Source organism: Neodiprion pinetum, chromosome 5 (assembly GCF_021155775.2).
Source record: "Neodiprion pinetum isolate iyNeoPine1 chromosome 5, iyNeoPine1.2, whole genome shotgun sequence".
In the NCBI taxonomy this organism is placed as follows: domain Eukaryota; kingdom Metazoa; phylum Arthropoda; class Insecta; order Hymenoptera; family Diprionidae; genus Neodiprion; species Neodiprion pinetum.
The window spans coordinates 68,796-95,788 of record NC_060236.1 but is presented as its reverse complement, the minus strand read 5'-3'; the positions used below and the strand labels follow the sequence as shown (position 1 = coordinate 95,788).

The window sequence follows — 26,993 nt, the reverse complement described above, 5'->3', positions numbered from 1 at the left end:
TGGTGCACAGTATTTCATTGCTGTAAATACTATCGATATTTTTAATAAGCATGATAACTCATGCTTTGCCGAAGCGTCATACAGTCGACTTCATCAATTTTCAATGTATTAGCCTTAACGTTTATATCCTCTTCCAGCTGGATTTGTGTTCTCAATAAATACCGGAGTGAAGCTTGAGCCTGAAATATGTATCTAATTAACATAGGTAATTCAGGTAAATGGTGATCGAAATAATTATTCAGCATTCCTGAATAAAATAGTAAAATTCTTAATGATTGACGCATAATCTGTATCACCTCATTGAACATTCGTTGTAGCATAGAGACATTCCCACGCAAATCATAGACCTCTTCAACAAGACTCGTCTCCACCATATCTCGACACAACTCTAAGCCAGGTCTTTGGCAGCGATTACCCAATCGTGTATGAGCCAAAGCCATATATTTTTCTTTTTCCGCAATACTTTTTTCCAAACGTGTAATATTACGTGTCATTTCGTTAGCTTGGCGCATGATCTATGGGTTGATATTATCATGAGTAGGATGTATGATTGCGATTCAAAGTAGAAACTTATATGACAATTACACTACTCAAGAGTTAATCGTAAAACGGGATGCTTGAGAAATGAGGGTGACTTTGTACCTTGCGATAAGCGCTGCAACAAGCGCCAAGTGTATATGTGTATATTTGAAAGGTTAGCGAATGAGCATATAGTTTGTTTTCATGCTATGGTTGTGAAAATTGTATAAAGTTGAAAAGTCCAAGTGTGAGAAAATTTCTATCAGGAGTTATAGATGAAAGTATCTTCATATCCCAAACCTCAGAATGTTGTAACTCCAACTTCATTTTAACACTTTTAGTTTCGTCAATACGACTACGGAAAGCTTCATCCGTTGCCTGTTTTTGAACATTAAGATCGTCTATAATTTGTTTGAGTATTGTATCGATATAACAACGCAAGGGCCTTGCACTATTTATCTCTTTTGAGGCTTTGACAATATTGGTGTTGGTTTGCATTTCCCATTCGCTGAGTGTAATACTCCTAAGACAGGTGAAATATAGCTTTGCAATGCTTGAAGCATTACGAATAAATTTACGTGGTGAAAAAAAAAATTTGAAAATATGTTTCGAAGGTTTTGGACCATCGCTGCAAAATTTTGCAGTAATTGTCGATCGTCATACAACAAAGATACCTACGATGGATCGAGCCTTGCGTTTCCATGATAAAGAGCCAAATTCAAACTGGTGTCTGTAAGTGTGCGATTATGCCGATCGATACGTAGATTATTATCCTTGTCCTCAAGATCATGGTCCATGTAGTACAAAGTAGCCTTGAGCCTGCGAGTTTGTTCATGTGTTTGCTCAAGAGTTCGTACTAATAGGTCCTCCGCACCTCTGATCACTTCGCACTCTTTGCGCAACTCACGTTCGACATCATCTCGCGCAAGGTCAATACCTAGGCGATGTTCTCTAAAGAAAAAAACGTCTTTTTTTAAGTTTATATATCAACTATGCGCCTGTTTCCTATGTTGTTTTAAATAACTAAACATTCTGGTCTGTCTCTATGAAGGTATTTGGAGATATGTAAAAGTACCGACAATGGACTATTAACAATGGTAAATTCATCTGACGTCACACTCTGGTAGACCTAAGACTCAAACAGCACCATTATTACGATGCGCCTATACATATCTATATACTAACCGGACAATCAGGCATTTTTGACAAATAACAAGTGCATTGCATTTGACAGAAGAAAGGGCATCCATTAAACGTTCCTTGTATATACCAAGTGCATCAACTTCATGGAGAACTTCTTTTCGAACATTTAGAAGTTCCTTTTTTCGGAATTCAATATCCTTAACCTTCTCCTCCAGACGATAATCAACTTCCTCTTTGTTACTTCTAGCACTTTCCTCAGTCAATGTTCTAATGCGATCGCATTCAGCTAACAAGCGTTCGGCAAGCTGTTGCTGTGTTTCGGAACATCGGTATCTATGTCGGTTATTGACATACCATTCGTCTAGTGTAAAGCGCGACGGAGGTGGAGGTACAACAGTTGATACCGTGTCCACTTGCGCTCTTAATTTTGTTGTAGTCATCATAACCCGATATATAGACTGGCTGGTTGCTGTAAAGCAGGAATTGAATAATAGATTGTGAGTAGGTAAAAAATGACTCACTGACAAAATTGCCAATGTGAGACGGTCAATTCTGTTCAGATATAGTACGCTGTAGGCTAGCAAAAAACTTGATAACAGCTTTGATCAGTTTCATCCGTACCAAGGCGACGGATGCAGTATGTTGTTACCCAGGAAACATAAACAACTTTGACAGTAGGTTGTACAGGCCCGAGTAACCCTTTCGCTCGCGCGTTTTCTTTCGTAAGTCAGTGACGCTATATTTTTGCTCAGACTGTCCCACGCATGCGCAGTAGCTAGTAGAAAGCGACAGCACTTCACATCCGTGCCATCTCTCTCTCGGGAAAACTAACTGCTGTAGAAAGCAATTTAAACCATGGAGACTAGAGTAAAGGAGTCCGATCTTCGTACATTTGATCCGGCATCGAAAACCCGTACAATAACACCCGTATTCATAGTCCTTCCATGAGGAACAAGGATTCCTTGTTCTTCATTTCACGTTTCATAGACCTTCCACGACAGAATAAGGAGCCTTATTGGCCTCCTTCTTTCAAGGCAGGTCTCGAGCTTCCTTGAGGAAACCTTCGGCACTGCGATTGGCTGTTTCGTTTCATGTAGCCAACGCTTGCGCTTGCGCTTGGCGTCTATGCACTTATGACCCGTATGACGCAGATCACAGCCAGTCTACAGGTCAACTTCTTTGGGTTTCACCCTCGTCAAACGACGCAGCTTGACAATAAGAGCCACGCGGTTTAAGTTAGATTTTAAATATAGCCGAGCGGCGCTTCGATCAGCAGTTTTACCACCATAAGCAATCACCAAGCATCATGTCTTCCTTCTGGAAGGGAGAGCCAAGTTGTGACTATGAAACGAGGACGCCTCTGAGATTCAAGGAAGCCTTCATCAAGGCGTCCTTTATCCTTGAGATAAGGAGGGACTATGAATACGGGTGTAAGGCTTGCACTGGCTGACGCTGAACGGCATTGATATCGCAAAGATCCAACGAGTGGTGGGGAGACTAGGGAGCTTATTACGGTTCTCAGGTAAGAGTACTCACTTTTCACATTCTTATCTCATGTCTGGTCTACACCACGGTCTCCCGTGATCCATCCCTCGATCACAACGCCGGCCTGGCAGCCACAACGTGAGATAAATAACCGGCCGTGAAATGATCCACCCCCACTACCTTCGTTGCCAGACCTGTATGTAAGACCGTGGTCTGCACGTACGCTTTAAGTGGGGGATCTTAAAGTGCGCCTCCATTAAAGCTGATGTGTAGCTGAGTTTACATGAACTTTAAGCGCCTCCCACTTAAAGATTTTCTGAATTCCATTTGAAGCTTAATTTTCAGCGAGAAGCAGTGCCAACCGTACCGACATGACAGATATATTGAAATCTCGTGTGGTTTGAACCCGTTCTTTGTTCTTTGTGCTTTGTTCTTTTCTTCGGTCGGCATTTTGCCGTAACCAAGGTTGGTACATATTTATTACTTGAACAATTATTGATATGAAAATATAATCCATGTTGAAGTATCACCAGGGTTTGCAACAAACAAAATGCGTTTTGAATTACAGATGAGAGATATGTTGATTATAAGCTATTCAAAAAATGAATAACAAAAGATGGATAGGTGATTATTAATTAATGAATAAAATTACGGAGAACATTGCATTATATTGCTTCATATATTGTATTACTGAGGTTATAAACACTAACTGACAGTTCTTAAGTTCTACTCGTTACTCCGTTTACCAACTCGAAATAAATTTTTGTCCTTAAAGTACTGTGTGTAGCTGAGTACACACTTTATCCCAAACAGCTTGTACATACTGACTTTAAGACCCCCACTCAAATTGCATGTGTGGACCAGGCATCACCTTTTTATGCAATATCATATATGCTGAAGCAAACACCAGAATCATTGACCAATCAGAGCATTTTTCCCGCTGCTACATCTAGCTCTTTGCTGCACGTGAAAATGCAGCTTAACGTGCGCATGCGCGTCAAGTATTTAACGATCACAGCGACAGGGACTATTAAATTTGTGGACAGATTGTAAATCACCACCACCACCATCACCATCACTACCGCATTTGGTCTCCCCTCTAATTTCAATACGATCATAGCAAGTCTTGAAGAATGGTTGAAACAGTATTGCCGTCATTTTTTCCATTTCGTATGGTTAAACGAGGTTAAACCTTAATGCTTACGTACCTGTACGGCACGGATTGGAAGAAAATCGAGTATTTCAGATGCGGACTGTAGAAGTGAGCTGGTAACTCAAAATACCAAAAGCTTGCCACGAATATTACAAGGTATAAGTAAACCCACGCGTATAAAGTGCGATCAATAGTAAACCAGCGCACAATTTCAATGTCACTTATTTTCACAGAAAACCAGCAAAAATGTCCAAGCGGCCAGCTGACAGCGGAGATTCGGGTTCTCAGCCTCCTATAAAAAAAGTCCAATTTGAACCGATATTAATCGGACCAATATCCACCCTTGAAGAGATGGACATGAAGGTTCTTCAGTTTCAGAATAAGAAACTAGCTCAGGTATAATTTTCCTATTATTTTTCATCACTACGTTGATGCAACAACATAGGATCATGATCTTTGCCACTGTGGAACCAAAGGCTCATAACCCGCTGCTTAATGGCAAGATGGGGTGCCGATATGATGGCAAGCCTTCATTTTATTTGTACAGGAATACATATTTTCAATCACATACGATGGACTCTTAGAAAGACATCTTTTTTCTGAGCCATATTTCGTGAAGTCGGTTTGAAACCTATGATTCGGTCTGACTTGTGCCTACAAATTTTAATATGGCTGATTGTTTAATGTGTATTGACAACTGTGACTTTAATTCCTCATCTTCTTTGTGCAAGCGATGTACCATTTGGGATATGCTGTTAATAACTGAGTTTAACACCTTATTTAGAGGTTGGAACAGAGACATCGAATGGAAGCTGAACTGCGCCAGAGGATTGAACAGCTAGAAAAGAGGCAAACTCAAGATGATGCCGTACTGAATGTAGTTAATCGATATTGGAATCAACTTAATGAAGATATAAGAGTTCTTCTCCAAAGATTTGATGCAGAAACTGCTGACGAGTCTGAGAATAAAAGTATGTAATTAGATGTAGTTACTCAATTTATTCTACTTATATCTATATCTATTCGATTTATTTATACATAGTATTTATACATTTGTTATCTCCAAACAGACGAAAGCGAAGCAACAACCTCATTTCTAATGCAGCTTTCGTCCTGGGACAAAGAAGAACTTGACGATAAATTGGCTAATCGCGTTCAAGTTTCTAAGCGCGCTGTTTCCAAAGTTGTTCAGGCATTTGATCGGCTCTCTCAGCGCAATGAAAAAATTACATTAGCTCTTAAAGGCGAGTTTGAGGGAGGTAAGATGTTTTCCAAAATTATTTGTATACCATAACAATGTGCAAAGTTGGTTGTTATATTCTACAATTATTACTCAATTATTGATTTCTTTTGTGCACAGAGGAAGCCCCAAACATCGATGATGTCGTTAAGAAAGCCAATGCTGAAATTCAAGCAGAAAACCGAAATTTACAAGCTATCAATATACAGCTTCATGAAAAATATCATACCATTTCCCTCAAGGTATAACTTTTGATACTTCATTCAACTTCGCATCCTTCTTGACATATTCCCTTGAATCGATAGTTAATTAATTTGTTGACTAAAACTAAGGTTACTGCTTCAATTGGAAAAGAAATCAAGCAACGAAACAAAGGAGGACAGTGACTTGACTCCCTAGAATTTGATTTACAGGTTGGAATCTATATTACAAACGTTACTTGATTGCACAGATGTCCGAGCTGCAAGATACTATAACTGGAAAAGATACGTTAGCTGCAGAATTGAGAAATCAAGTAGACGATCTGCAATACGAATTGAATAAAGTGCGTTCTCGAAACGACAAGCTGGAACATCATCTCGGAGAGGCTATTGAAAAGTTGAAAGCCTTCCAGCAAATTCATGGTTCTGATGATAAGGGATCTAACAAACCAAGTACTATGGTTGCTTCTAGTGTTTCTCAGACCAAGGTGAACTTGATGCACTGCGAAGAAATTTGTTTGAGCAACTTGTCTCTATTACACTTTCCTCTGATTTCTTGACATTAAATATTTGTACCATATCTCCGTGCAAATCAAACTTTTGTGTGGATTGTAGGTCGAAGATCTTCAAAGAGAATTGGAAGAAACTCGTGAACTGGCGAATAACAGGCTGCAGGAATTGGACAAACTGCACCAACAACATCGAGATTCACTGAAAGAAGTTGAGAAATTAAAAATGGACGTAAGTAGTTTAATTTGAGGATTCATTTCTGTGATCATGCATCCGTTCTCTCTCCCCCTCCATCCCTCTCTCTCTCTCCCTCTTCCTCTCCCTCTCTCTCTCTCGGCCCTGTTCACACTCTACGCAGCTAACATTAATAGTGTAATCAAGAACTGTACTATAGTCAAATACGCGGATGACCTACGGGTCGTCAGGCATTGCTCCCGATCGAGTATTGAAAAATGCGCTATGCGCGACGTGTCTTCCCACACTGACTTCAAGAAATTGCTTCTTGAATATCTAGTCACTGTCTCAGCTTAGTTTAGTTTAGTTGAGTTTAATTTAGTTTAGTTCGATTTAGTGCTTTCGTTTTTTTCACTCCTCGTAATGTGCTCTTGCGATAGCATTAGTATTAGTATCACCGTTATTCTCATTATCGGAATTATGTTTCTTGCATGATACATTAAGTTATTTCTGAAATTGTTACTCTGAGATATGCTCTTTTATACTTCAGGACACCCACCGTGGTATAGTAAATCCTGTTCTTTGTCTTCTTCTCTCTATTTTCTCTCTGAAAATGTACTTCAGACGAATTTAGATGATTATTTCCATAATAAATCGATGGTTCTGTGAATGATAAAAATTTGAAATTTATCTATGACGTCTCAACTAAGAAAACAATTTTAGTAGAATATTGTAATCGAAATTATTTTTCCATTATAAGTTTTTGTATATCTTATAATCTGTCGTGTACAAAAATTGTTTTTTTCCCTTGTTGATAATCTCCAGATAGTTGGCCAATTCGATCCAAGAATCCAAAATAAATGACTAATTTCGACAATTCACTCATGAATTTACTTATTAATAATTTCACAGTCATAAATTACACACATCATTATAACCATAATTACAGATTCGTCAGCTGCCCGAGTCTGTCATTGTTGAAACAACCGAATACAAATGTCTTCAGTCTCAGTTCTCGGTTTTGTACAATGAGTCTATGCAGTTAAAGACACAGCTGGATGATGCTCGACAGCAGCTTCAATCTAGCAAAAATGCTCATCTCCGACACATTGAAATGATGGAGGTATGAACATTGAAATTTGAGACAATATTATGATTGAATATGGCCGTTGGTATGATTGGTTTGGAAAATCCTGGAAAACTAAGTGTACATAAATACTGAAAAAACAATCATCTGACAATTCTTGGTACAGAGCGAAGAGCTGATGGCTCAAAAGAAACTGCGCGGAGAGTGTATTCAGTTGGAAGATGTTCTGGCCCAGCTGCGCAAGGAATACGAAATGCTTCGCATAGAATTCGAACAAAACCTGGCAGCCAACGAGCAGACCGGACCTATAAATAGAGAAATGCGACACCTTATAACTTCTCTCCAGAATCATAATCAACAATTGAAAGGGGAAGTGCATCGCTACAAGCGGAAATACAAAGAAGCATCTGCAGAAATACCGAGAGTAATTGTCGGGCCTCATTCCGTTAAAATAAAAATAATAAAACACACTTCTTTATCCAATGTAATTTACAGCTAAAAAAAGAAGTGGAGGAGGTGACAACTAGATTGGGTCAGCAAACTGCGTTAGAAAACAAGGAGGGCAGTAGCTCCGACTGCAGCGGAAAGGAAGAAGATACATCCGGCTCACTCCAAGGATCCACTCAGGTGCGCAGTGTTGTTAGTAAAACTTTGACACTGCTTTACACAGAGTCCCACGGTAGTTTTTCATTCTCAACCCCAACATGCATCAGGGTATTTAAGTTTCCTAATCTGCAGGTGTGGTGGGTAAGAAGGTCGAGTCAGAATTATGGTGCAAGTAAATCTGAGCCAGGGTTATTGAATCACAAGCACATTTCATCGTATTCTGGATACTCAATCTAATACTTCAAACGCGAATTTCATACTTTTAATGTATTCTCTATATGATATGGCACAGATCAAGGAAGAGAGTGGGATGGCAATCAAGAGAGAGACTGGAGCTGACGAAGACGTTGAGACTGTAGATGTCGCAGAGGGAGATGCTAGCAAAGGGACCCCGGATTCTCTTACTCTAGCTTCGCCAACTCTGAAAAAGGAGAAGGACACTAAAAGAGAAAAGGATGTGAAGAAAGAGACTGTGAAGACTGAGCACCGGGAGCCTGCGCATCGTACCAAGGAAACTAAGATCATGGAGTCAGAATTAGTCAGAGATCTCAAGGCTCAACTCAAGTATGTCTTATCAATCATATTTACACTTTTCTCCCTGATGCTTCAGCATTCAAAACATGGTATAAAAGAATTATACTTTGCTTTTGCGTTTCTGATCGATGCACTGCTGCGGTTGGTTAGTGGCTGGCCCGTTGGAGCCAAACTTATTTCTGATCCGCTAAAATTAGGGGGCTAAGATTCAACTTCAGTCAGGTGTACTCGGAACCACAGAAGCGAAGTATGATTTGTACATAATGTTGATCTGATTTACAATTTTCTGTTATCTATCATTCAGATCATTTCAATTTTCAACCCTTACAGAAAAGCTGTAAATGAAATGAAAGAAATGAAGCTTTTGTTGGATATGTACAAAGGGGTTGGCAAAGAACAACGAGACAAGGTACAACTGATGGCTGCTGAGCGGAAAATTCGGGGAGAAGTTGAAGAACTCCGCCAACAGATAAAGAAGATACAGGTATTGCTAGTTCAAGACTTTTGGAATCCATGACCATTTGGTTAATGATCGGGTCATTAAATTATAATAGTGCACGAATAATCAACAGGAAAGCAAACGTGAGGAACGTAAAAAACTAGCAGATGAAGATGCACAAATCAAAATAAAAAAATTAGAAGAGCAGGCCTACACTTTGCAAAGACAAGTAGCCTCGCAGAAACAGGTAGATCACACGTCCATGTATCCATTATTAACTTTATTTTGCATGCATTGCCACTAATCTGCATCTTTACTAAATCAGTCTCAAAATATCGCCAGCTAACATAATCTAATTATTCGTTATATTTGATCACTTGTCAGTTGGTTGTAAAAACAGTTCCAACATCTGCTTCAATTTAATCACTTAATAAAAAAACAAATCTCACACACACTACAAACACGAGACTCAACCTTGTTGCGTTGAATTTGGCAGTAATGTTTCCAACCTCTGACGTGGCTGAGACCGCATCCGACTGTTCTTTCATTGACATATAGTAGTTTAAATATGGCGCAGATAATGGCTATGCATGTTAGTGATGATATTTTTGGTACCGGGTATGTGCTGGGACGGAGGTGTAACGCTGAACAGAATTGCGTCTGGCTGCAGGAGGAGGAGGCCCTTCTCAACGAAATGGAGGTTACTGGCCAAGCGTTTGAGGACATGCAAGAGCAAAATTCAAGACTCATACAGCAACTGAGGGAGAAAGACGACGCGAATTTCAAATTGATGACGGAACGAATAAAAAGCAATCAGCTCCACAAGCTGGCCAGGGAGGAAAAGGACGTTCTTAAGGAACAGGTCATCACTTTGACTACGCAAGTAGAGGCTGCTAACGTAGTTGTAAGGAAACTGGAGGAGAAAGAACGATTGCTACAAAATTCCTTGGCCACAGTAGAAAAAGAACTGGCTCTCAGGCAGCAGGCAATGGAAATGCATAAAAGAAAAGCCATTGAGAGTGCCCAGTCAGCAGCTGATTTGAAACTTCATCTTGGTAAGTTTTGTTATCGTATCTCGGCGGTTTGTCCTCAATTGAATAATGCTTCTCAATTTCTCTCTTACAATTACTTTTCAAGTTGACCATTGATGTGGTGTAGTCGAACCTTTGTTCAGTTGATTTCTTTGTTACTTCTGTCCATATTTGTACGTTTATAGGAGAACACGTATATATGTGCATAAACCTTGGGAAAATTTTTTTTGTTTTTAATTTTACAGAAAAATATCATTCGCAAATGAAGGAAGCACAACAAGTTGTCGCAGAAAAAACAAGTTCCTTAGAAGCGGAGGCTTATAAAACAAAAAGATTGCAGGTATTGTTCTGAATTGGCTCTCTTCTGAAACTGAAATTATCTGTCGTATTAACTGCAATTCGTTTTCAACAGCAAGTGAGTTAAAACGTGGTTCCAATTTCGTCTACTTTTCTCTAACTATTATTTTTCCTCAGGAGGAAATAGCACAATTGAGAAGAAAAGTGGAACGTATGAAAAAGATCGAATTGGCGGAAACGTTGGATGAGGTTATGGCTGAAGAATTGCGCGAATACAAAGAGACTTTGACTTGTCCATCGTGTAAAGTAAAGCGTAAGGATGCAGTCCTCACCAAATGCTTCCATGTTTTTTGTTGGGACTGTTTGCGTACTCGTTATGAAACACGTCAACGTAAATGTCCAAAGTGCAATTGTGCATTTGGTGCCAATGACTATCACAGACTTTATCTGTCAACATAAAAAAAAAAAAAAAAAAAAAAAAAAAAAACGACAGCAAAATTATCCATGTAAAATTTTTCACATTCTAATTGATGAGACGCTTAAAATGGCATCTTATTGCAGCAGATCATACTTTTTTTCCTCCAATTTCTCTTACACGTAATCATAATGTTATTTATTTCAACAGATTCTCACCTATTCAAAGCATTTCCACCCATAATATTGATTGACATCGTTACTTATTACTTCTCTCTATTGATATGAAGAACAATTTTATTTACTTGATACGAAATTTATATGCACATACCTTAAGCCGCGTCATTGTCGTGTGATATTCATTTATAAAGAAAACAGAAACACAAAAAAAAAAAAAAAAATAAATAAAAATAAAAAACGATAAACCAATACCGGTACTTCCTTAAAGTGTCAGTATGAATTTACACCTGCTCTCCACAGTTTAACAAATTGAAAATCAGTGCATGACAAATGCATTTTGATTCAAGACGTTAATGTTGGAACCTTCCAACTATTGCATATTCAAGCAATCAATAATGAGAGAATAATCGAATATCGTGATATAGATGCCACGACTACACTCAGTGTCCGCAGATTCCACTGTTATCGTGTACAGAATGTGATTAGTAATCAAGATTAAGTGAAGTTCGCAGCATAACGAATAAGTCGATAATTAATTTCCTATTGCCTACCATTCAATAAACTGCGAACGTACACTTTCCATTCTCATTCCAAATGTTGATTGTGCATCCAGAATTCCCTCTTTATATCTAGATTATTTTGTATTTTGCACTAAATGTATAGAAGAATAAGAAACAATAAAAATGCTTGAGAACCTGCACTTTGCTAAACAGAAATACATGTCGCATTTACAATTTTTTCATTACAGGAACAAACCTGTGTTTGATTATTCCATCTGAACGTCATCGACAGGGTACGAAGTTGCAGTTAGAAGGTATGGATCGTAGGTCCATTTTGGGAATACCCTTTTGTAAAGATTCATCAGAATTGTATCTTGAGATTTCAATTGTCCGTTGAATACGCATTTCATATGTCCGTGAGTGCCTGTTATTGAACAAAAACACCAAATTAAGAGAAAAGAAAAAGAAAAAAAGGAAAAAAAAAGCAGGAGTCAAACCTAGGGGTTCTTTGATGTGCCCGCGACGACCGTGTTTTGTATGTAGCTGAACGGGCCTAAACCAATTGATGTCGTCCCTATTGAAAAACATGAATCGCACAACTGCAGATCGTTTGTGAACTTTGAATGGATAACCGCTCAAGACGACTCGTTTGACGATTATTCGATCTGGATTGGCGGAAAGTACGCTGCCTGTTGCTACCAATTTCTGAAATATATAAATTCACTGTAAAGGCATCTCAATTTTCCGATTTCAATTTCGGAATATGCATTTTCAGAATAATTAATTTTTCCATTTGAACTACTCAAGTAGTCTAAATATATTACCAAACTGCCGTCGTTCTGCTGCAGGTAACACATCACAGGGCAGGGTGAAAATGTGATAGGAGCGTACATACTTGCCACAACTGTACTATTGGGCTGGAAATATCGCTCGTACTGTAATATGATACAAGTTTTTGAAAATCAATTCCTACCAGTTTGATAATTTTTACTATCTCTATTCTCTACAATACAATATTTTGCCTATTCTCTTACCTTATGTTTGTTTCCACTAGTATGCTGACTGAAAATTGGAGAAGTGGTGAATCTACGAAAGCCGCATTGGAAAACTAATTTCTCCTTGGATTTAATAGCGTTAACGTCATCAGCCGTGCGTTTCAGGACAACGTTTAATACGGACATCTTGTGCTCGTGCGGTAGTAGACCAAAAATTATAAGCGGTTGTTCTTCCACCATGTTGTAAGCTTTATAGAGATCCTCGCTCAACCCTGTCACATGGACTGTAATGTACCAGCCTGGCTGGAAGAATTATTGGACTCAGAATCTCTATTCATACTTAGTATTATCGGCGAGAGCTCCGACTAGTGAAAAGTAGCTGACGGACGAAAGACCTTAGGATGTGCCCAGGTACAGGGTAACCGAAAAATTCTTCATAGGCAAGAGCAAGGTATTTTAGTTTTCAATTCATACCAAAATTTAGACTTATAGTGGCTATTGTATGTAATGCATTTCGCGTGTAGAGCAACAGGTTGAAGTCGTAAAAATGACTGTTGATCAATCTTACCATTGCTCCCACACGGTCTACACTTTCCTTCATTATACGTTTACGGGTACGATCAAAGTTTTCAAACTGATATATTCTGGCATAATCTGCAGGCAGATTTTCCTTAGGATCCCAAAGACTGGTTCGAAATGATTCGAGACCTCGATATTTTTGAAAGTACTCTTTTGCAGGTATATCTTGGGGTGTATCCCTCTCGTCAGGAAACTGTGCATCCATTCTCGCTTCTAAAAAAATGTAACTGTTCAATGTTGGCTATCACCCTACTACTTTCCAACAAATATTATCCACCTTTGATCTTCATAATACTACGCTGTTCTTCCTGCATGTCCATATCTTGGTCGTACCGTTGCTCGTCAGGTGCAACATCTGTAACAGTCATTGTTTCGTAATCCTCAGCTTCTTCTTCACTGTCTTCAGATAACTGAGCTGAATCGTCTGCATCAACTGCCATTTCATCATTGTCCTCGTATTCCGAGTCTGATATTTCGTCCGCTTCCTCTGTCGAATTTCAAATTGCATACAATATGCTCAGGACCTCTATGAAACTGCGAATACATTCAACTTTGCACTAAATTTCCTGTAACAACAAACCTCCATCAATGTCAGGTATCCAAGCTGCTTGATAAACGGAAGTTCCTTTCGGGACTCGCTTTACTATTTTTTTCCTCATCTTTTCGGCTTCTGCATCTGCCAATTCTTCGTTCGTTGGCCAAGTCTGTTCAGCATCCAGCGGGTCCGGTATATTCTCACTTTGCAAAGATTCCTGCAATTAAGTGCCGCTTGTTACTCAACTTCAGTATTGTTAGTAAACATCAATTCAAGATTCCGGAAATAAGAGGCATAATTTTTTTCCCTTTGTTGCTCTATCAATACAGCTCTCGAATATAGCACGCCATATCTACCTGTAAATTTGGATCTACTCGTTCTAAAACTCTTGAAATGCAGTCTTTTTTCATCTTCACATCATTGGTCAGAGGTATACCCTTGATCCCGCGTGTTTCCAATGGATAAGGATCTTCTGGTGCCTCGATTTTCGACATTTGGAACTCTCCTAACCCAGGTATATGTACTAAACCATTTACCGACAGTGGCATTCCGCGTAGGTAGCCTGTCACTTCCAAGGTACCATAATTGTTAAAAGCGTCCTATTGAACAGTAATGGAATAACTTTAATTTTGCCTCGGGAGATCCTAAGAAGCTATAATCATACCATGTTTTATCAACAGCAACGTATTTTTGTCAGTGCCATGATAACTAAGATTTGGAAAGAAAGCCATATTTTCGTAGAATCACTATCCACTTTAAATTGTATCTAAAGAATCCATTGATTATTTCCTACAGTCTGCGAATTCCCATAACATAAGTGAATGTTATTAAATGAAATGATTGATTTATTTAAAGCTGTTGCTCCTCCGGCTGTCACTAGAATATTTTTAATACACAGATATGGGAAAAAAATTATATCATTTTCAGCATGTGTGGAACGAAGAGACACCTATTGCAGTTAGAGCATGCTGTCAAATCTCGTGAGAAATATTGTTAAAAAAATAAGCGAGTATAGTGAACTGATGTAATAGTCGACCAGTTGTTCAAAATTGCAGTAGTACAAACTATTATCCCACAAATATGTTGACTTCACATGTGTGTTACATTTTCCGATGACGAATGTCCATATTTAGTATATAATTTCAACAATAACTAAGGCATTTTCAAGACCTTTGCATATAAGTAATAATGTACATGTTCCTTGATTTTATTGTATTTGCAACACTGTATAAGTAGATATCGGTAGTTGTACTGATTCTCCAAATTTTCATAACACTCTCTCTCCAAACTTGAAAGTTGTGAAGTTGATTTAATATCATATGTAAATTGGTAAAAAAAATTATGTGAAAGATGACTCTGAAACTGGGCGTCGGAACAAGTCACCAGAAATCACGTACAATAAAGGCCAAACGCAGCCCACTGCCGTTCGATTCTGAGTTAGCGAGTGCTGGATCATTTGAGTAATATGAATGTAATGTTGCTTCTACTAAATTTGGTGCTGAGTTTTGACACCCATTGGTTGAATCATAAGGTAACTCTCTACAAAAATATATATTTCAATCTTGCCTAAAATTGACTGAAAAGTATTCATAACATTATTACACAGCCAATAAAGTTGGGCATCAGTTTTTTTTATGCTTTATTTTAGTTCACAAAAATGACGATTAAAGGCCGAAACAGATGATAAGCGGCATCAATTATTCGGAACACAACTTTCAAGTTGATTCTAAAACAGTTCGAAATATACTAGTCCATTTAAAAAAATCAAATTGACCTTCATCTGACCTTGGTGGGACCACTTACGGAAAAACTAACACTCTCATCTTCTTTCCCCTTGAACCATACAAATTTTCGCTGAAAAATTTTACACTCACACTTTTGGTTTTCGAGATCATTGACTGGATTGATTAAAATGAGACACCCTGGAAAAGGGGATATTACATTCATAATACCAAGACAATCCAGCATACACTAGCCTAGGATGAAACGCTAGTGGGCGCGTCCGGTTCATACTCTTAGTATTTACTGGTGGATAGCTCCAATGGCCAGTTACAGCTTCAATGTAGAAAGTTGTTATTAACGTTATTCAATTGAGAGGCCAGAACTGAATTTAATACTCGTAACTAATAAACGTCCGTACATGTTACAAATGATACATACGCTGTTGTTATTGGATTTGAAAACAACGTGTTCGGCAAATAGATGGGATCGATTGTCCCGGTAAGATACAGTTTTCTGCTTTTGTGATCCCACACGCCTTAGAACATTTAAAGCATCCACTTTCTTGTCCAGTGGCATAACTTTTTCATTGGGCAGCCATTTGAAAATTGATTTTTGCACTTGTTGCTTGACGTCTTGTCTTTTCTGTTAAAGCGAGAAATAGATAACGATTAGGAGCACCGATATATGGCAAGGTTTCCCATTTGACATGCCAAAAATCAACTACCTTCGGATGGAGAGTTTCCAAATCCACAATCGTCACTACCGTAGTAGGCAGACCCTGTGCTATAGATGCTGCAAGGATTTCCTCACCCCAATCATCTATAGCTTTCCATGCCTGATCACTTTGCTGCGACTTTGGAAGGGTGGGAACAACGAACAATATTGTATCGGCAACTTTCGCTGTGTCCAGGGTAGCAAAAGTATTACCCAGAGGAGGAACGATAAAAGAAAACCGTTGTTTATATCTCGGTACGCTGTGGAATGGAACAAGAATTTGATATCCAATTTTCATCAAAGTTTTGTGGAAAATCTAAATTATGGTGTCAGGAAATTCACTAGTGGTTCACAGGATAAGAATTGTTGGCGACAAAATTAAATCCAGCTGCACCTAACGTGAGTTGCCCCCGACGGGCTTTTGGTAACGATCGCATCCTGGTCTGCACCGGCTATTAAAGACAAAGTTGACTGTACATCAACATCCTCATTCAGAGGGATCACTGTTACAAGTAAGGGTGGTTTCAAATATCCTCCTAGGTTACGTTTTTGCGCAAAAGCCTGATCACGTTTTTTCTGACGAATTTGGTGAGCCTGATTCTTGCGTTCTTCTTTTCGCAACTCTCTTCGCACTCGTTTAGACAATGCTTTGACCTCGACTTTACCTGAAATTGTTGGTGAATGAACATAAGCGCATGTATGTGCCAGCTACTGTATACGACATGTACATATTTAATTGTAATTACTCAATTTGCCGAATCGACGTACCTTTAACCTCACTTTCAATACTCCCTTTGCTGCGATGTCTGCCAGTTTTATGTACCTTATTAGACTGTTTAAATGCACCGGATCGATGCCTCTCTTGTTTGTTTATTCCCATTTTACGTTATCTTTGCAATGTAATTACATTCGATCAATATTTTTATCTAGAAAATCAGGAAAACTCCGAACTTTTCCGCACAACGTTTTCTGCTCCCAGCTGATCCTCAGTCAGGCCTCAGTCAACGCGGTCAACGCCGTGGCTTACAAAATGGCTTCATTGTCAGAGAGGAGTCTGAGAGAGCAAGGGTTACTGTCATCACGTGAAGACCAAACTCCGTAACGCTCGTAAGATCGTAGGGGCTAGAAGTTATAATTTTGTTCGAGTGTAGCTGCTTACACAACAAAATCTAGTGTTTAACTTGACTACAATCGATTGGCCTGGTGTGCGTTATTGGGCCTGATTTCGTTATGTCCTTCTTTGATTATCATCAAAACGATAAACTCTCGATCTGATATTCAAATGTTGGTCGAATTTTTAAACAGTGATTAATTGCGAGGAGCTAACTCTGTGACACTTTTGTACGTGGTATAATCGAAGATGTCAGATTTGAAATTGAAATGTCGAAAGTGAGTGCATGTATGATTATATGCATGTATGTAACCGTTAACACATGAGGCATGCCTGTACAGCAGGTCGCAGTTTTGTTGCGATTATAGATAGCTTTCATGCGTGCATGCATAAATTCGTGGTGGATTCTTTTATGCCTCTACGAATCGTGTACAACGAATTACGAACGACAATATCGATCTAAGGTTGCTCGCTTTACTCGTGAGCACGTGATTCATCCCGACAAATAATAATATTCACCCTTATGTACTTATATTACGTTCAGTCCAATTCAGTTTGTTTCAAGGTGTCGCGGGCATAATAATTATCGATTGTTATTTGAGAAAGCAATAAATCAATACTGCCGTTTACCGTGTATAAACATAACCATGCCATTTCGTTATTGCCGAGAATATACGACAACCGCTCGTTTCGTTTACTTTGTTTATAGCTTGTCAAATTTCCTACAACAAATGTGCATAGCTGAAAATGTTTCAAAATCAAATTACACATATGCATCCTAAATGATTACAGTTTAGTCGTTCGTCCAGTTTTGCTGCTTCTGCTTATTCCCTCCATTGTCGCCGTTTCATTCATGTTCAGACGAACAATAATACCGTATTGCGAGGATCAAGCATTTCATATGCTTGGAATCATTCGTTACTATCTCACAAGTATAATTGCCTTGTATTGTTTAGCCCTGATGTGAATATGGTCGAGAGATTCGGTGACCATGGCGGGTACTTTGACTTGGTGGTTCGTCCGATATTGCAGCAAGGTCACGAGGGTGAACTGTGCAGTTGGTTGAAAGAGATGAGCTTGATACGGACAGTCTCCAATTGTCCCCATTCAACCTGCAAGAGGCGAACGATGATATGGAACCCTGCGAGGATAATAGACAAATATAACTGGGGTTGTCCGGAATGCAATAAAAAATTGTCAATAAGAGAGGGATCTTTTTTCCTCGCTATAAAATGTGACTTAAAATTATGTCTTCAAACGATATTGGGATGGTGTCAAGTTGTCCCCGAAACAGTCGCTGCCAATTATCTCAGTTGGTTTCGTTTTACTATCGGATATGTCTATTGTGATACTTATTTTTAATATCCACTTTCATTTTATATAAATTCTCCCTTATGCACCACAGATCTTAAGGTACATGTGGTCAAACGCATTTACGAGAGATGCACACAAGTCGCAAACGCATACGTAGACAATCACCCGGAGGAATGGAGTTTGGGGGGGAGGGACCGTGTCCTAGTTGTCGATGAATTTCCTGGAGGATATATGGGTGCTGAGAATCCTATCGACGTGACCGTTCACAAAAAACGTAACAACAATTCGCAAACGATACTTTGCATAGCCGAAGCCAGTGCGATTCCACCTCGTATGTGGTTTCACATGATAAAAGCTGTTCCAGAGGTAAAAACTACAATGCGTTGAACATTTAATTAACATCGGCCCTCACCAAGGCACTGAGACCAATATCTTGACAATACCGTAGCTTGTATGTTCGCCATGCTACCTCCAATTTACCTTTGAAAACTTTGAAAATCTAACTTTGTTACCGCAATGTATTTTTGATTCTTGATAATCCAAGGTATATCAATAATATGCTGCAATCTACTCCTCTACCACCCCGCGACCTAATTGTTGCAACTTCCCATAGGTACCAATTCCAAACGCTGGTAAATGCGGCATGGTAGAAGAAGCGCTCAAGGAAGTCGTTCGACATGCAGCGCCTGGGAGTTTTATTGTGGCAAATAGCAGAGCCAGGTGTTGCAGTTATGAATCATTGCAGGAGCTAAAACAGTTCAAGGTCATAAGCGTTGAGAACCTACAAAAATTTGATGCTCCTGGCACAAATAATCTCCTCCATAATCTCGGTAAGAGTGATGTTGTAACTGGATGTTATGTTGTTATGAAAATACTAAAATTGTTCCATATCTGATTAAAGAAACCATATGGCAGACTGGTGTAGAAGTTTGCGAAGATGTCCAAGAAGCTACACAATCCATGGGACAGCATATTCTATCCACACATTTGTGGAGACAAAGGTTTGGCACGACATCTTCGACCGCCTTCCAATATATGCTACATCACATTGCCGAGTGTTATCGATTCATTTAGTTGCATATGTTTAAGCTATTTTTACTGGCTGATAATTTTGACGTGCAATGGTACGCTGCTGCATTTGGAAAATCAAGCCAAGATTTTATTATGACTGACGGGTCTGTGTTAATGTTTGAACGTCCACATTAGCTGATGGTATTTGAAAACATTGAAAACGACGATGAAATATTTATTACACGATGGTAGTATGGATTGTTACAAATCGAGCAAACCGCGATCTTCATCGTTTATTTCATATTTCACAATAGATTGTCACTAGCGTCTAGCTCTGGACTACCATCAGGCTCTAACACTCTTTTCAATTACTGAATTAATCGATAATTTCACTCACCGTATTGACTATATTTGAAATTATCGATTTTGAAGATCAGTGTTAAGTATTGATATTTTTCCTCGATTACCGAGTTGTAGTGACTTTTTTTGTATCGGTTGTTGGTTATAATCAATTTGCCACTGCTCAGTAGTCATATATACTTATAAGAGGGCGTAGCTTCATTTGGGTTCGGAGGAATAATTACTACCAACACCCGATACACCCGACAGGGTATGTCCACAGAAGTCTTTTTGGCTTCTACAGGGAAAGAAAGAGGATCATTAATCGTCATTATACGTCTGCAGCTGTCGTAAAATCTCCATTAGAAAAACCCACATTCCCACAAGGGACAAAGAAAACTGCAGGAAACCTTGCCCAGGTGTAGCTGGACCGAGTTCAAACCTCTAATCGCTGATTCGGCACCTGAACGACATGACCTCTCTTCAAATTTTTGCGAGCTGCCGCTCAGGTCTTCAGTCAGGCTGGAGATTCGAACTCTAGTCCTCCTGCTCCGCAGTCTCGTACGCTACGCGCCTCACTACTACGGTTGGAGTTCCAAAATGTAAAAAATAATAGTCCAACCCAATTTCAACCCCCTACATCAATGGAAATCCATAAACAACCAAACCAGGATTTTCACTATTCGATACGGAAAATATATACTGTCTGTGGAAACAAATTTTTTTTCGCCGCAAAATTCTAACTGTATTAAAGAGTATGAGCAATTTGCGACAAAAAATATTGTTCTCCTCATGATTTTGGTGAACAAAATAAATGTTCAGTCCCAAATTGTTTATATTTTTCAAAAAAAAATCCGAACTTTGCAAGTAGAAGCATTTTTTTATCCAACAATGAGAGTCATCCCTGAATGGAGAAAATACGAGCTTAGCAGCACACAACCTCCCATTGATGTAAGGAGTTACAATTTTAGACAAAATGTTTTAGAATGATTTGGAATATGTTTGATGGACGTTACGATGAAAATTTCCCTGAACCAAAATTAAGGATGACCCATACACTTATATTATAAACACAATGAGTATATTGATTAGTGTTAAAATTATATATTTTATAAAAGATTTTTACAAAGTATTTTAGTATTGAAAGTTGCAATGTTTTACGAGAATATTGCGAAATGGAAGTCTTCCAAATCTTTTGATACATTTGCACAATGTGAGACTAACGCAAGTGCCTTTTATATTAATAAGAGTTATCCTGATAATAATAATAGTAATATTAATAAGGATGATAATAATAGTTGGTAATGGTGATGATGATGTTGATGGTGGCCAGAAATTTTGAAAAAAATTATGTCACGACCAGTCATAATGCCTAAAATTGTTGTAACGAGTTTGAATGGAACAGCTCGCGTATTAATTCGCAATAATATTGGAAATTATCAGTTAATTTAGTCTGATTACCGTGAATTTTTGTTTAAGGATACATTCTACATTGATTATACGTGGCCTGTGTTTTAAAAAGCAGCCATCGTAATATCGATACGAGAATACCAGCTAGGCAAATCACAAATCTATCAATACTCTGAAAAATTGATTCATTCATATCGTCCAGACATATCTAGCAAAATTATGCGTATCTATCGGAAAATCAGTTACTTGTAGATTTTGTTAACAAGGTGAACTTTCGATTGTAGGTAGATTATTGATACTAATCAATTGGACAGGCCATGTACGATATGTATACCAATTTGAGTTCATTACGTGATTTTACGGATTGTATAGTGAATTTTACTTTTCAGCAATACAAAAGAAAATAAGTCACCCGATTGATTGTTTAGATTTCGAAAACTGAGGAATAAAAACCATGTACTGGAGAATGATATGGTTTGAATTCCTTGACTATAGGCGTGTTCTTCTAATTCTGTGATCACTGATCAAATTAATCATTCTTTTCCTATACGGCATTGGAGAGTGAAATGAATAAACATTCTCAGTATCGCGCCACATCGATTATTGTAATTCCAAAACTGAAAGGACAGTCAAATGCAGGTTCGTTCTTGAGGTAAAATGAGATCAAAGGTGTCGAAGACATGTTTCGACAGAGACGACTTTACCGAACAACAGCAGACTGAACCAACTTTTCGTCGCATCCATACGGGACGTAAAAAGAATACGCCTCTGATCGGAATTAAAGAAATTTATAATTAAGCATTCTAATGATATGCCGCATATGAAAGTGCATCACTTAGATTTGTGATTAGGTTTATAAATGTCTACAAAACACAGACCCTACCTTTCCAGAATGATTAACAAAGAAAATAGTTGTACAGATTGTTTGATGATTTTTTGTGTAAGCAGAATATCCCGATGATATATCATTGTCTGGCGTACTCATTTATAATTATTTTACGCAATATTTAAAATTCACAACCCTCTAGTCTTGAAACTTGTTGCCAATCACTTGTACGATTCAAAATTGCGCTATTTTCGTTAATAATTATTAGACACATCAGAGATTGGGATATTCACCTTATGTATTTCACTGTAAGGTTACTAGTATTTTATTGTTATTCACCTTGTAGTGGAAAACATTGAGTTTATTGCGAGACACATTACCAGCACACGAATGGAATTCAACTTTGTAATTTCTCACGATGCTGAACCTACATAGTGACCACTCGAAAAGAACCTCATCTTTGGTGCTGTCTTATCTATTATGGTAGATACCATAAAAATCACAATAAGTTGAAGATTTTTATCAGCAATATTAACCGCTCACCCTGTGGTACACATGGGGAAATTATATTCAGTTATTACCAGGCACGCAGACACATTATATGAATATAAAGGATCTGACTTTTCTGTCTTAAAAAATTGGTATAGCTTGATTGTTCGAAAACTCCACGTCCGCCTCACCCATAGGTACATGAATGTCTATTTATACTGTGGCTGGTCTATTCAAACCCATCCTTCCAAGCCACGAGATCACCACCCGTGCCAATGTATAAACAAACCACTTTAGATTGGCAGCATTTGTCGGTACGCTCGGTTCAAGTAAGAATTGTACATGTGTTAACACACGCGGTGATCGCATGGCTTGGAAGAATCTGTTGCAAGAGACATTCACGGTATTCGTATAGACAGGTGACAATCTATGTCTGTGATATACCGATAGTGCGTGTGCGGTATGAGGTTCAGGAATTTTTCACAATCACCTCTGAAAGAATTCAATTTGTATCTGATTATGCCTAGATTTTCGGATCCATTTGAAAATAAAAGGTCTTAAACTCGATCATAACTTTTTCACTCATTGTAAGTCGATGTGTTGTCATTCTTATCTTTGAAAAGTCTGTTGAACTTCCATTTGAAATTGTTTGAAAATATGCAGCTAGCTGTCTCTAATAATTAGAGACATCTATCCATAATCTGGTTGGATACATGTAAATATATTTTATAAGTAGAGTTTTTATTGAAATAAAAGTTACAACCATTTTTAGAACATATTAAGCTTTAACACTAAACCCACTATTTCGGTCCAAATCACCGAGTTCAGTAAAAAATGAGCAAGGTATGGTAAGAGTTTGAAAAAACGTGTCATACGATACCACCCATTCGTTGATTTTTCGTTTCTCCCAAATCACGATTCAAACCAGCACGTGATCCATCGCACTTGCATATGTTTTCTGATCTTGAACCATTTTTTTAAATACCTCATATTTCTGCTGGTGATATCTACATCAACCGGAAAATATAACATTGCCTTGGGTAATTTGCTTTTTGCATGGTTTGAAATTACGATAGATGCAACACGATTAGTGTACTTGACAAACTTATTTTACTCACCTTTTGGAGAGGGCATTAGGTGCTATGAGATTCGCCGTTCCACCCATTTCTCGGATAGCATCTTGTACAGATGGGAAAACTCCTGCAGCACAAGCTCCAAGAATAGCTGCACCCAGCAAAACTGATTCACGCTCATGAGGAATTAATACCGGTAGTCCAACAACGTCTGCTTGAGTATGAACGAATAAAGGATTTTGACTGAGGCCTCCACAAATCAAGACAGTTTCTATGTTATGGCCGGATAACGTGAGTGCTTCTATTATGTGTCTGGTTCCATACTGTAACCAATGGAGCATCACGATGAATGGTCATAAACTGGTAGCGGATTTTAATTACTTTGAAACAAAGTGCGTAAAACTTGATACAGGTGGAGAGGCTGATTTATTACCGCTAAGGCTTGAATAGTTGCCAAGTACAGAACTGCAAGATCCTCTTGATCGGAAGATAAAGATAGGCCTGAAATCTGCAAGTGGATAAATTTGTGAATACAAGATTATGCCATTGTTAAATCAATACGTTTTCATTGGTAGCAAGTCAATTATTCCTTAATTATAACAATAAGGTAAACAAAGCTCAACTTGCCATTCCCCGAAGTTTTACATCGGCTAACGGCGAACGATTTCCATGGAAATCTGGCCAGACATGAATGTTCCTGGTCAGAAATGCTACATCCTGATGCGAATTCTTTTTTGCTAGCGATATCAGAAGGTCCGACAAATATTGTTGAATATGCCTGTGAGGAAGACCTATGATCAGAATTTTTGTCATGTTGGTAATGGAAATTCGTGAAAGTTTAATGGAAAATGAGTGATAAAGGCCACCAACATTTTACCAGTTAGTTGGTGCATGATGGAGGCTGTAGCAGGATGCGAATTAATTATGTGATCCAACAATTTCCCAGTTGCACTTTGACCACCTTCGCTGAGCCAGAATCTAGGAATCATAACACTGTAATACGGACCCCATACACCGTCAACTGTTATCTCTTTATCACTTATCGCCATATGGCATGTTGAGGTACCACAGATTAAGCCTGCAACATTAAACATAACGCCATGCACATTTGCAGTCATCCACCAGTGGCAAGAATAAGTGGTGAACAAATTTAATGGAGTATTACTTAATCTGGAGGAAAACTTATTTGGAACACCTGGCACGCTACAGCCGATCATTCCAAGTCCCCCCGCATGAGCGTCGATGATTGAAGTACCGACGGGAGTTTTGGGACTGAGTCCTAGTTCGTTTGCAGCTTCTGCCGTCAATCCTAAAGCAACTGGATCCCCAGGAGGCTTCACGTGAGTACCTACATCAATTTAATTTAAATTTAGATAAAAAAATTTTCAAGCAGTATGATTGACAGCCCATCGTGAGTTGTTCCGAATACGCAGTCGGATATTTGTCTCAAGTCAAATTATAATCTAATATTCAGGCTATAAAAGTATGTAATAATGTGATATTGTCAACTCTATGTGCATACCGATTTTCCTCCAGTTATCCTCACTCAGATCAGACAACCCAATTTTGTTAAAGAATTCGGCATTCCAACCATTGTTTCCATCAGGCCCTGCTTTATAATTCCATTTGCATACAAGGGAGCATAGAGATCTATGAAGGGAAAGTTTTCAATGTTGAATTGGTTCAGTGATTGGTAAATATTAAATTATATCCTCAACGGTATGCAGTATAGGTACACCTTGATTGAGATCTAGTGGCGCGCCAAGTCAAAAAATCAGGTAAATCGAACAGCATTTTTGCCCGCAACCAAGAAGTGGGCATATTTTTCTTCATCCAAAGCATCTTGGGCGTTTCCATCTCAAGGGATATCTTTCCACCAACGTATCGGAGCATCTCGTCCTTAGTGCTATTTATAAAAGCGGATTCCGCTTCTGCCCTATGATCCATCCAAAGAATAACATTTTGTTCATCGTTTCCTAGACATAAAAAAATATTCTATGCTTGACATATTTGTCTCGACTTGTGATTGTTAAACTTTACTCTTAATCTTTGAATCAATTATCTCCCCCAATTGCAGTTGATGTTTACATGCTTCTAATGCCGTTTAAACATTAATGGTTTGCTCTTACCAGTCAGGCTCACCGTCACAGGCCTTCCATGTTCATCGAGTGCAACTAATGAACAGGTAGCATCAAACCCGATACCTTTAATTTTTTCCTCAGGCACATCTTTAGTGACCGTCTAGATTGCATAAGTGTGTAAATATATTTCTTTCAACAAATCAGATACTGAGATTTTATTAATGAACAGTTTTTCTGTATGATTCATGAAAGGAACTGTATCACAACTTAGAGCTTGAATTATGAAATAGACAAGTATAAGACTAAGGTGGACAATTGGTTCGGGTTCACTGGGTGTCACTATGCAAGAGGAGGCAAACGATCAATCTCATGCTGTAGAAATTGAAAATGGCAATATATAATTTGCTTATCCACATCTATTTCTACAGATAGGTGTCTAATCTGGAATTACAAACAACCTTGACGACATTGCAGACAGCAGACCAAATATCATCTGAAGATTGTTCGAAGAAATTAGGTCGTGGATTGAAGGTCTTGATGGGACAGGTTGCCATATTGATCAACTTCCCATTAGAAGATACAATTGCTGCTCGAGCACTGCCTGTTCCGACATCCACGCCGACAAAATAAATTGACTCCATTGAAGGCGTTTGGCTACTAATATGGCAATTCAGCAAGTGACGAAATATTGACAGTAATTAAATGTTTACTGTGCAGTATATACTGGAATATTACACGCACGTATCTCTACTCGTCTTGGCAATAACTTATTCCGACAAATTGTATCAATGAAATGTACCTTATGTTAACACCGCATCACGTTTATACTTTAAAAGACCTTGATTACTGAGAATTGACCCTGCATGCCATGATAGATAACGGTTTTTACTATCGCACGCACACTATTGGTCTATTATAGAAGCGGAGCTGATTCTAAGCAACGGTCTCATGATATGGTGATGCACGCATACATAGAAACGACATCAAAAACGTTACATTTTATCAATTGCGGTGAATAAAAAAAGATTAGCATGGGAGCGAAAATATATTCAATTACAGTAGTATCTCGTTTTTCCGAGGTAATTTGGGTCGAGTGAAACCTCTGTAAATACGGAGAACATGCACAATCCAGTCTTTTGTTATTCATCACATATTATTAAATATTCTACTATATTTCCGTAAACATATGCATAAGAACGTAACTCCGCATGGAATTACGTGTAAACGCGAGAACCTGACAGACACACGTCAATCTTTCGTGCATGCTTGCGTGTTGAATCAA

At 38.4% G+C, this 26,993-nt stretch overlaps 5 protein-coding genes and 1 long non-coding RNA gene across 21 annotated transcripts; 3 read left to right on the top strand and 3 right to left on the bottom strand.

The window, feature by feature from the left end:
• Positions 1–12: 12 nt before the first annotated feature.
• On the bottom strand, positions 13–3,343 carry Tektin-C (Tektin C). Of its 2 annotated transcripts, none has more exons than XM_046627906.2 (6): positions 3,199–3,343; positions 1,705–2,131; positions 1,198–1,470; positions 820–1,042; positions 297–515; positions 13–179 (listed from the first exon to the last, which is right to left on the bottom strand). In XM_046627906.2, the coding sequence occupies exons 2-6, from the start codon at positions 2,103–2,105 to the stop codon at positions 42–44; spliced, it is 1,254 nt and encodes a 417-aa protein (XP_046483862.1). In that variant the 5' UTR covers positions 2,106–2,131; positions 3,199–3,343; the 3' UTR covers positions 13–41. The 2 variants fall into 2 exon arrangements, with proteins under 2 accessions (XP_046483862.1, XP_046483861.1); XM_046627905.2 differs by lacking the exon at positions 3,199–3,343 and adding an exon at positions 2,284–2,416.
• On the top strand, positions 2,984–11,257 carry Bre1 (E3 ubiquitin-protein ligase Bre1). 6 transcript variants are annotated; one of them, XM_046627870.2, is made up of 17 exons: positions 2,984–3,184; positions 4,101–4,456; positions 4,534–4,696; positions 5,085–5,271; positions 5,371–5,559; positions 5,661–5,782; positions 5,992–6,228; positions 6,356–6,481; positions 7,374–7,547; positions 7,678–7,935; positions 8,007–8,150; positions 8,410–8,681; positions 8,982–9,135; positions 9,206–9,337; positions 9,761–10,145; positions 10,367–10,461; positions 10,596–11,257. In XM_046627870.2, the coding sequence occupies exons 3-17, from the start codon at positions 4,547–4,549 to the stop codon at positions 10,875–10,877; spliced, it is 2,907 nt and encodes a 968-aa protein (XP_046483826.1). In that variant the 5' UTR covers positions 2,984–3,184; positions 4,101–4,456; positions 4,534–4,546; the 3' UTR covers positions 10,878–11,257. The 6 variants fall into 6 exon arrangements, with proteins under 6 accessions (XP_046483826.1, XP_046483828.1, XP_046483823.1 ...); XM_046627872.2 differs by having other exon boundaries at positions 2,985–3,184; positions 9,224–9,337; XM_046627867.2 differs by having other exon boundaries at positions 2,985–3,184; positions 9,743–10,145.
• Tsr1 (Tsr1 ribosome assembly factor) lies at positions 7,302–16,963 on the bottom strand. Of its 4 annotated transcripts, none has more exons than XM_046627883.2 (13): positions 16,826–16,963; positions 16,452–16,722; positions 16,068–16,317; positions 15,782–15,985; positions 13,978–14,220; positions 13,667–13,838; positions 13,364–13,573; positions 13,076–13,299; positions 12,547–12,810; positions 12,337–12,447; positions 12,010–12,217; positions 11,769–11,936; positions 7,302–7,816 (listed from the first exon to the last, which is right to left on the bottom strand). In XM_046627883.2, exons 1-12 carry the CDS (start codon positions 16,935–16,937, stop codon positions 11,779–11,781), a joined length of 2,427 nt encoding a protein of 808 aa, XP_046483839.1. In that variant the 5' UTR covers positions 16,938–16,963; the 3' UTR covers positions 7,302–7,816; positions 11,769–11,778. The 4 variants fall into 4 exon arrangements, with proteins under 4 accessions (XP_046483839.1, XP_046483840.1, XP_046483838.1 ...); XM_046627884.2 differs by lacking the exon at positions 7,302–7,816 and adding an exon at positions 11,004–11,663; XM_046627882.2 differs by lacking the exon at positions 7,302–7,816 and having other exon boundaries at positions 11,695–11,936.
• LOC138191025 (uncharacterized) lies at positions 12,740–14,516 on the top strand. The gene is made up of 2 exons (XR_011177256.1): positions 12,740–12,958; positions 13,951–14,516. It is a non-coding gene; the product is annotated as an uncharacterized lncRNA (long non-coding RNA).
• Positions 16,964–17,037: 74 nt separating the features above from the next.
• LOC124219792 (uncharacterized) lies at positions 17,038–21,709 on the top strand. 4 transcript variants are annotated; one of them, XM_046627910.2, is made up of 5 exons: positions 17,038–17,164; positions 18,125–18,480; positions 18,574–18,848; positions 19,096–19,312; positions 19,384–21,709. In XM_046627910.2, exons 2-5 carry the CDS (start codon positions 18,138–18,140, stop codon positions 19,554–19,556), a joined length of 1,008 nt encoding a protein of 335 aa, XP_046483866.1. In that variant the 5' UTR covers positions 17,038–17,164; positions 18,125–18,137; the 3' UTR covers positions 19,557–21,709. The 4 variants fall into 4 exon arrangements, with proteins under 4 accessions (XP_046483866.1, XP_046483865.1, XP_046483867.1 ...); XM_046627909.2 differs by having other exon boundaries at positions 17,041–17,446; XM_046627911.2 differs by lacking the exon at positions 17,038–17,164 and adding an exon at positions 17,485–17,632.
• Positions 21,710–23,277: 1,568 nt separating this feature from the next.
• Positions 23,278–26,975, bottom strand: LOC124219787 (FGGY carbohydrate kinase domain-containing protein). 4 transcript variants are annotated; one of them, XM_046627896.2, is made up of 10 exons: positions 26,170–26,975; positions 25,760–25,871; positions 25,369–25,606; positions 25,153–25,280; positions 24,796–24,978; positions 24,501–24,708; positions 24,258–24,408; positions 24,064–24,138; positions 23,676–23,953; positions 23,278–23,564 (listed from the first exon to the last, which is right to left on the bottom strand). In XM_046627896.2, exons 1-10 carry the CDS (start codon positions 26,350–26,352, stop codon positions 23,477–23,479), a joined length of 1,644 nt encoding a protein of 547 aa, XP_046483852.1. In that variant the 5' UTR covers positions 26,353–26,975; the 3' UTR covers positions 23,278–23,476. The 4 variants fall into 4 exon arrangements, with proteins under 4 accessions (XP_046483852.1, XP_046483851.1, XP_046483856.1 ...); XM_046627895.2 differs by having other exon boundaries at positions 24,258–24,421; positions 24,508–24,708; XM_046627900.1 differs by lacking the exon at positions 25,760–25,871 and having other exon boundaries at positions 24,258–24,421; positions 24,508–24,708; positions 26,170–26,299.
• Between the last annotated feature and the right edge of the window lie 18 nt (positions 26,976–26,993).

Excerpts from the sequence above, each read along its gene's own strand:
- Tektin-C (XM_046627906.2), bottom strand. The coding sequence starts at position 2,105 with ATGATGACTACAACAAAATTAAGAGCGCAAGTGGACACGGTATCAACT. Across the intron at positions 1,043-1,197 it reads AACGCAAGGCTCGATCCATC|GAGTATTACACTCAGCGAAT; the intron begins GTAGGTATCTTT and ends CACCTGTCTTAG. Across the intron at positions 516-819 it reads TGGAGTTACAACATTCTGAG|ATCATGCGCCAAGCTAACGA; the intron begins GTTTGGGATATG and ends ATCAACCCATAG.
- Bre1 (XM_046627867.2), top strand. The coding sequence starts at position 4,547 with ATGTCCAAGCGGCCAGCTGACAGCGGAGATTCGGGTTCTCAGCCTCCT. Across the intron at positions 9,136-9,205 it reads AACAGATAAAGAAGATACAG|TGCACGAATAATCAACAGGA; the intron begins GTATTGCTAGTT and ends AAATTATAATAG. Across the intron at positions 9,338-9,742 it reads AAGTAGCCTCGCAGAAACAG|AATTGCGTCTGGCTGCAGGA; the intron begins GTAGATCACACG and ends AACGCTGAACAG.
- Tsr1 (XM_046627883.2), bottom strand. The coding sequence starts at position 16,937 with ATGGGAATAAACAAACAAGAGAGGCATCGATCCGGTGCATTTAAACAG. Across the intron at positions 15,986-16,067 it reads TGGAAACTCTCCATCCGAAG|AAAAGACAAGACGTCAAGCA; the intron begins GTAGTTGATTTT and ends TCGCTTTAACAG. Across the intron at positions 12,811-13,075 it reads TAGACCGTGTGGGAGCAATG|CCAGGCTGGTACATTACAGT; the intron begins GTAAGATTGATC and ends TAATTCTTCCAG.
- LOC124219792 (XM_046627909.2), top strand. The coding sequence starts at position 17,418 with ATGTCAGATTTGAAATTGAAATGTCGAAA. Across the intron at positions 18,849-19,095 it reads TGATAAAAGCTGTTCCAGAG|GTACCAATTCCAAACGCTGG; the intron begins GTAAAAACTACA and ends AACTTCCCATAG. Across the intron at positions 19,313-19,383 it reads TAATCTCCTCCATAATCTCG|AAACCATATGGCAGACTGGT; the intron begins GTAAGAGTGATG and ends ATCTGATTAAAG.
- LOC124219787 (XM_046627895.2), bottom strand. The coding sequence starts at position 26,352 with ATGGAGTCAATTTATTTTGTCGGCGTGGATGTCGGAACAGGCAGTGCT. Across the intron at positions 25,281-25,368 it reads GCCACTAGATCTCAATCAAG|ATCTCTATGCTCCCTTGTAT; the intron begins GTGTACCTATAC and ends TTCCCTTCATAG. Across the intron at positions 23,954-24,063 it reads CAACTATTCAAGCCTTAGCG|TATGGAACCAGACACATAAT; the intron begins GTAATAAATCAG and ends CATTGGTTACAG.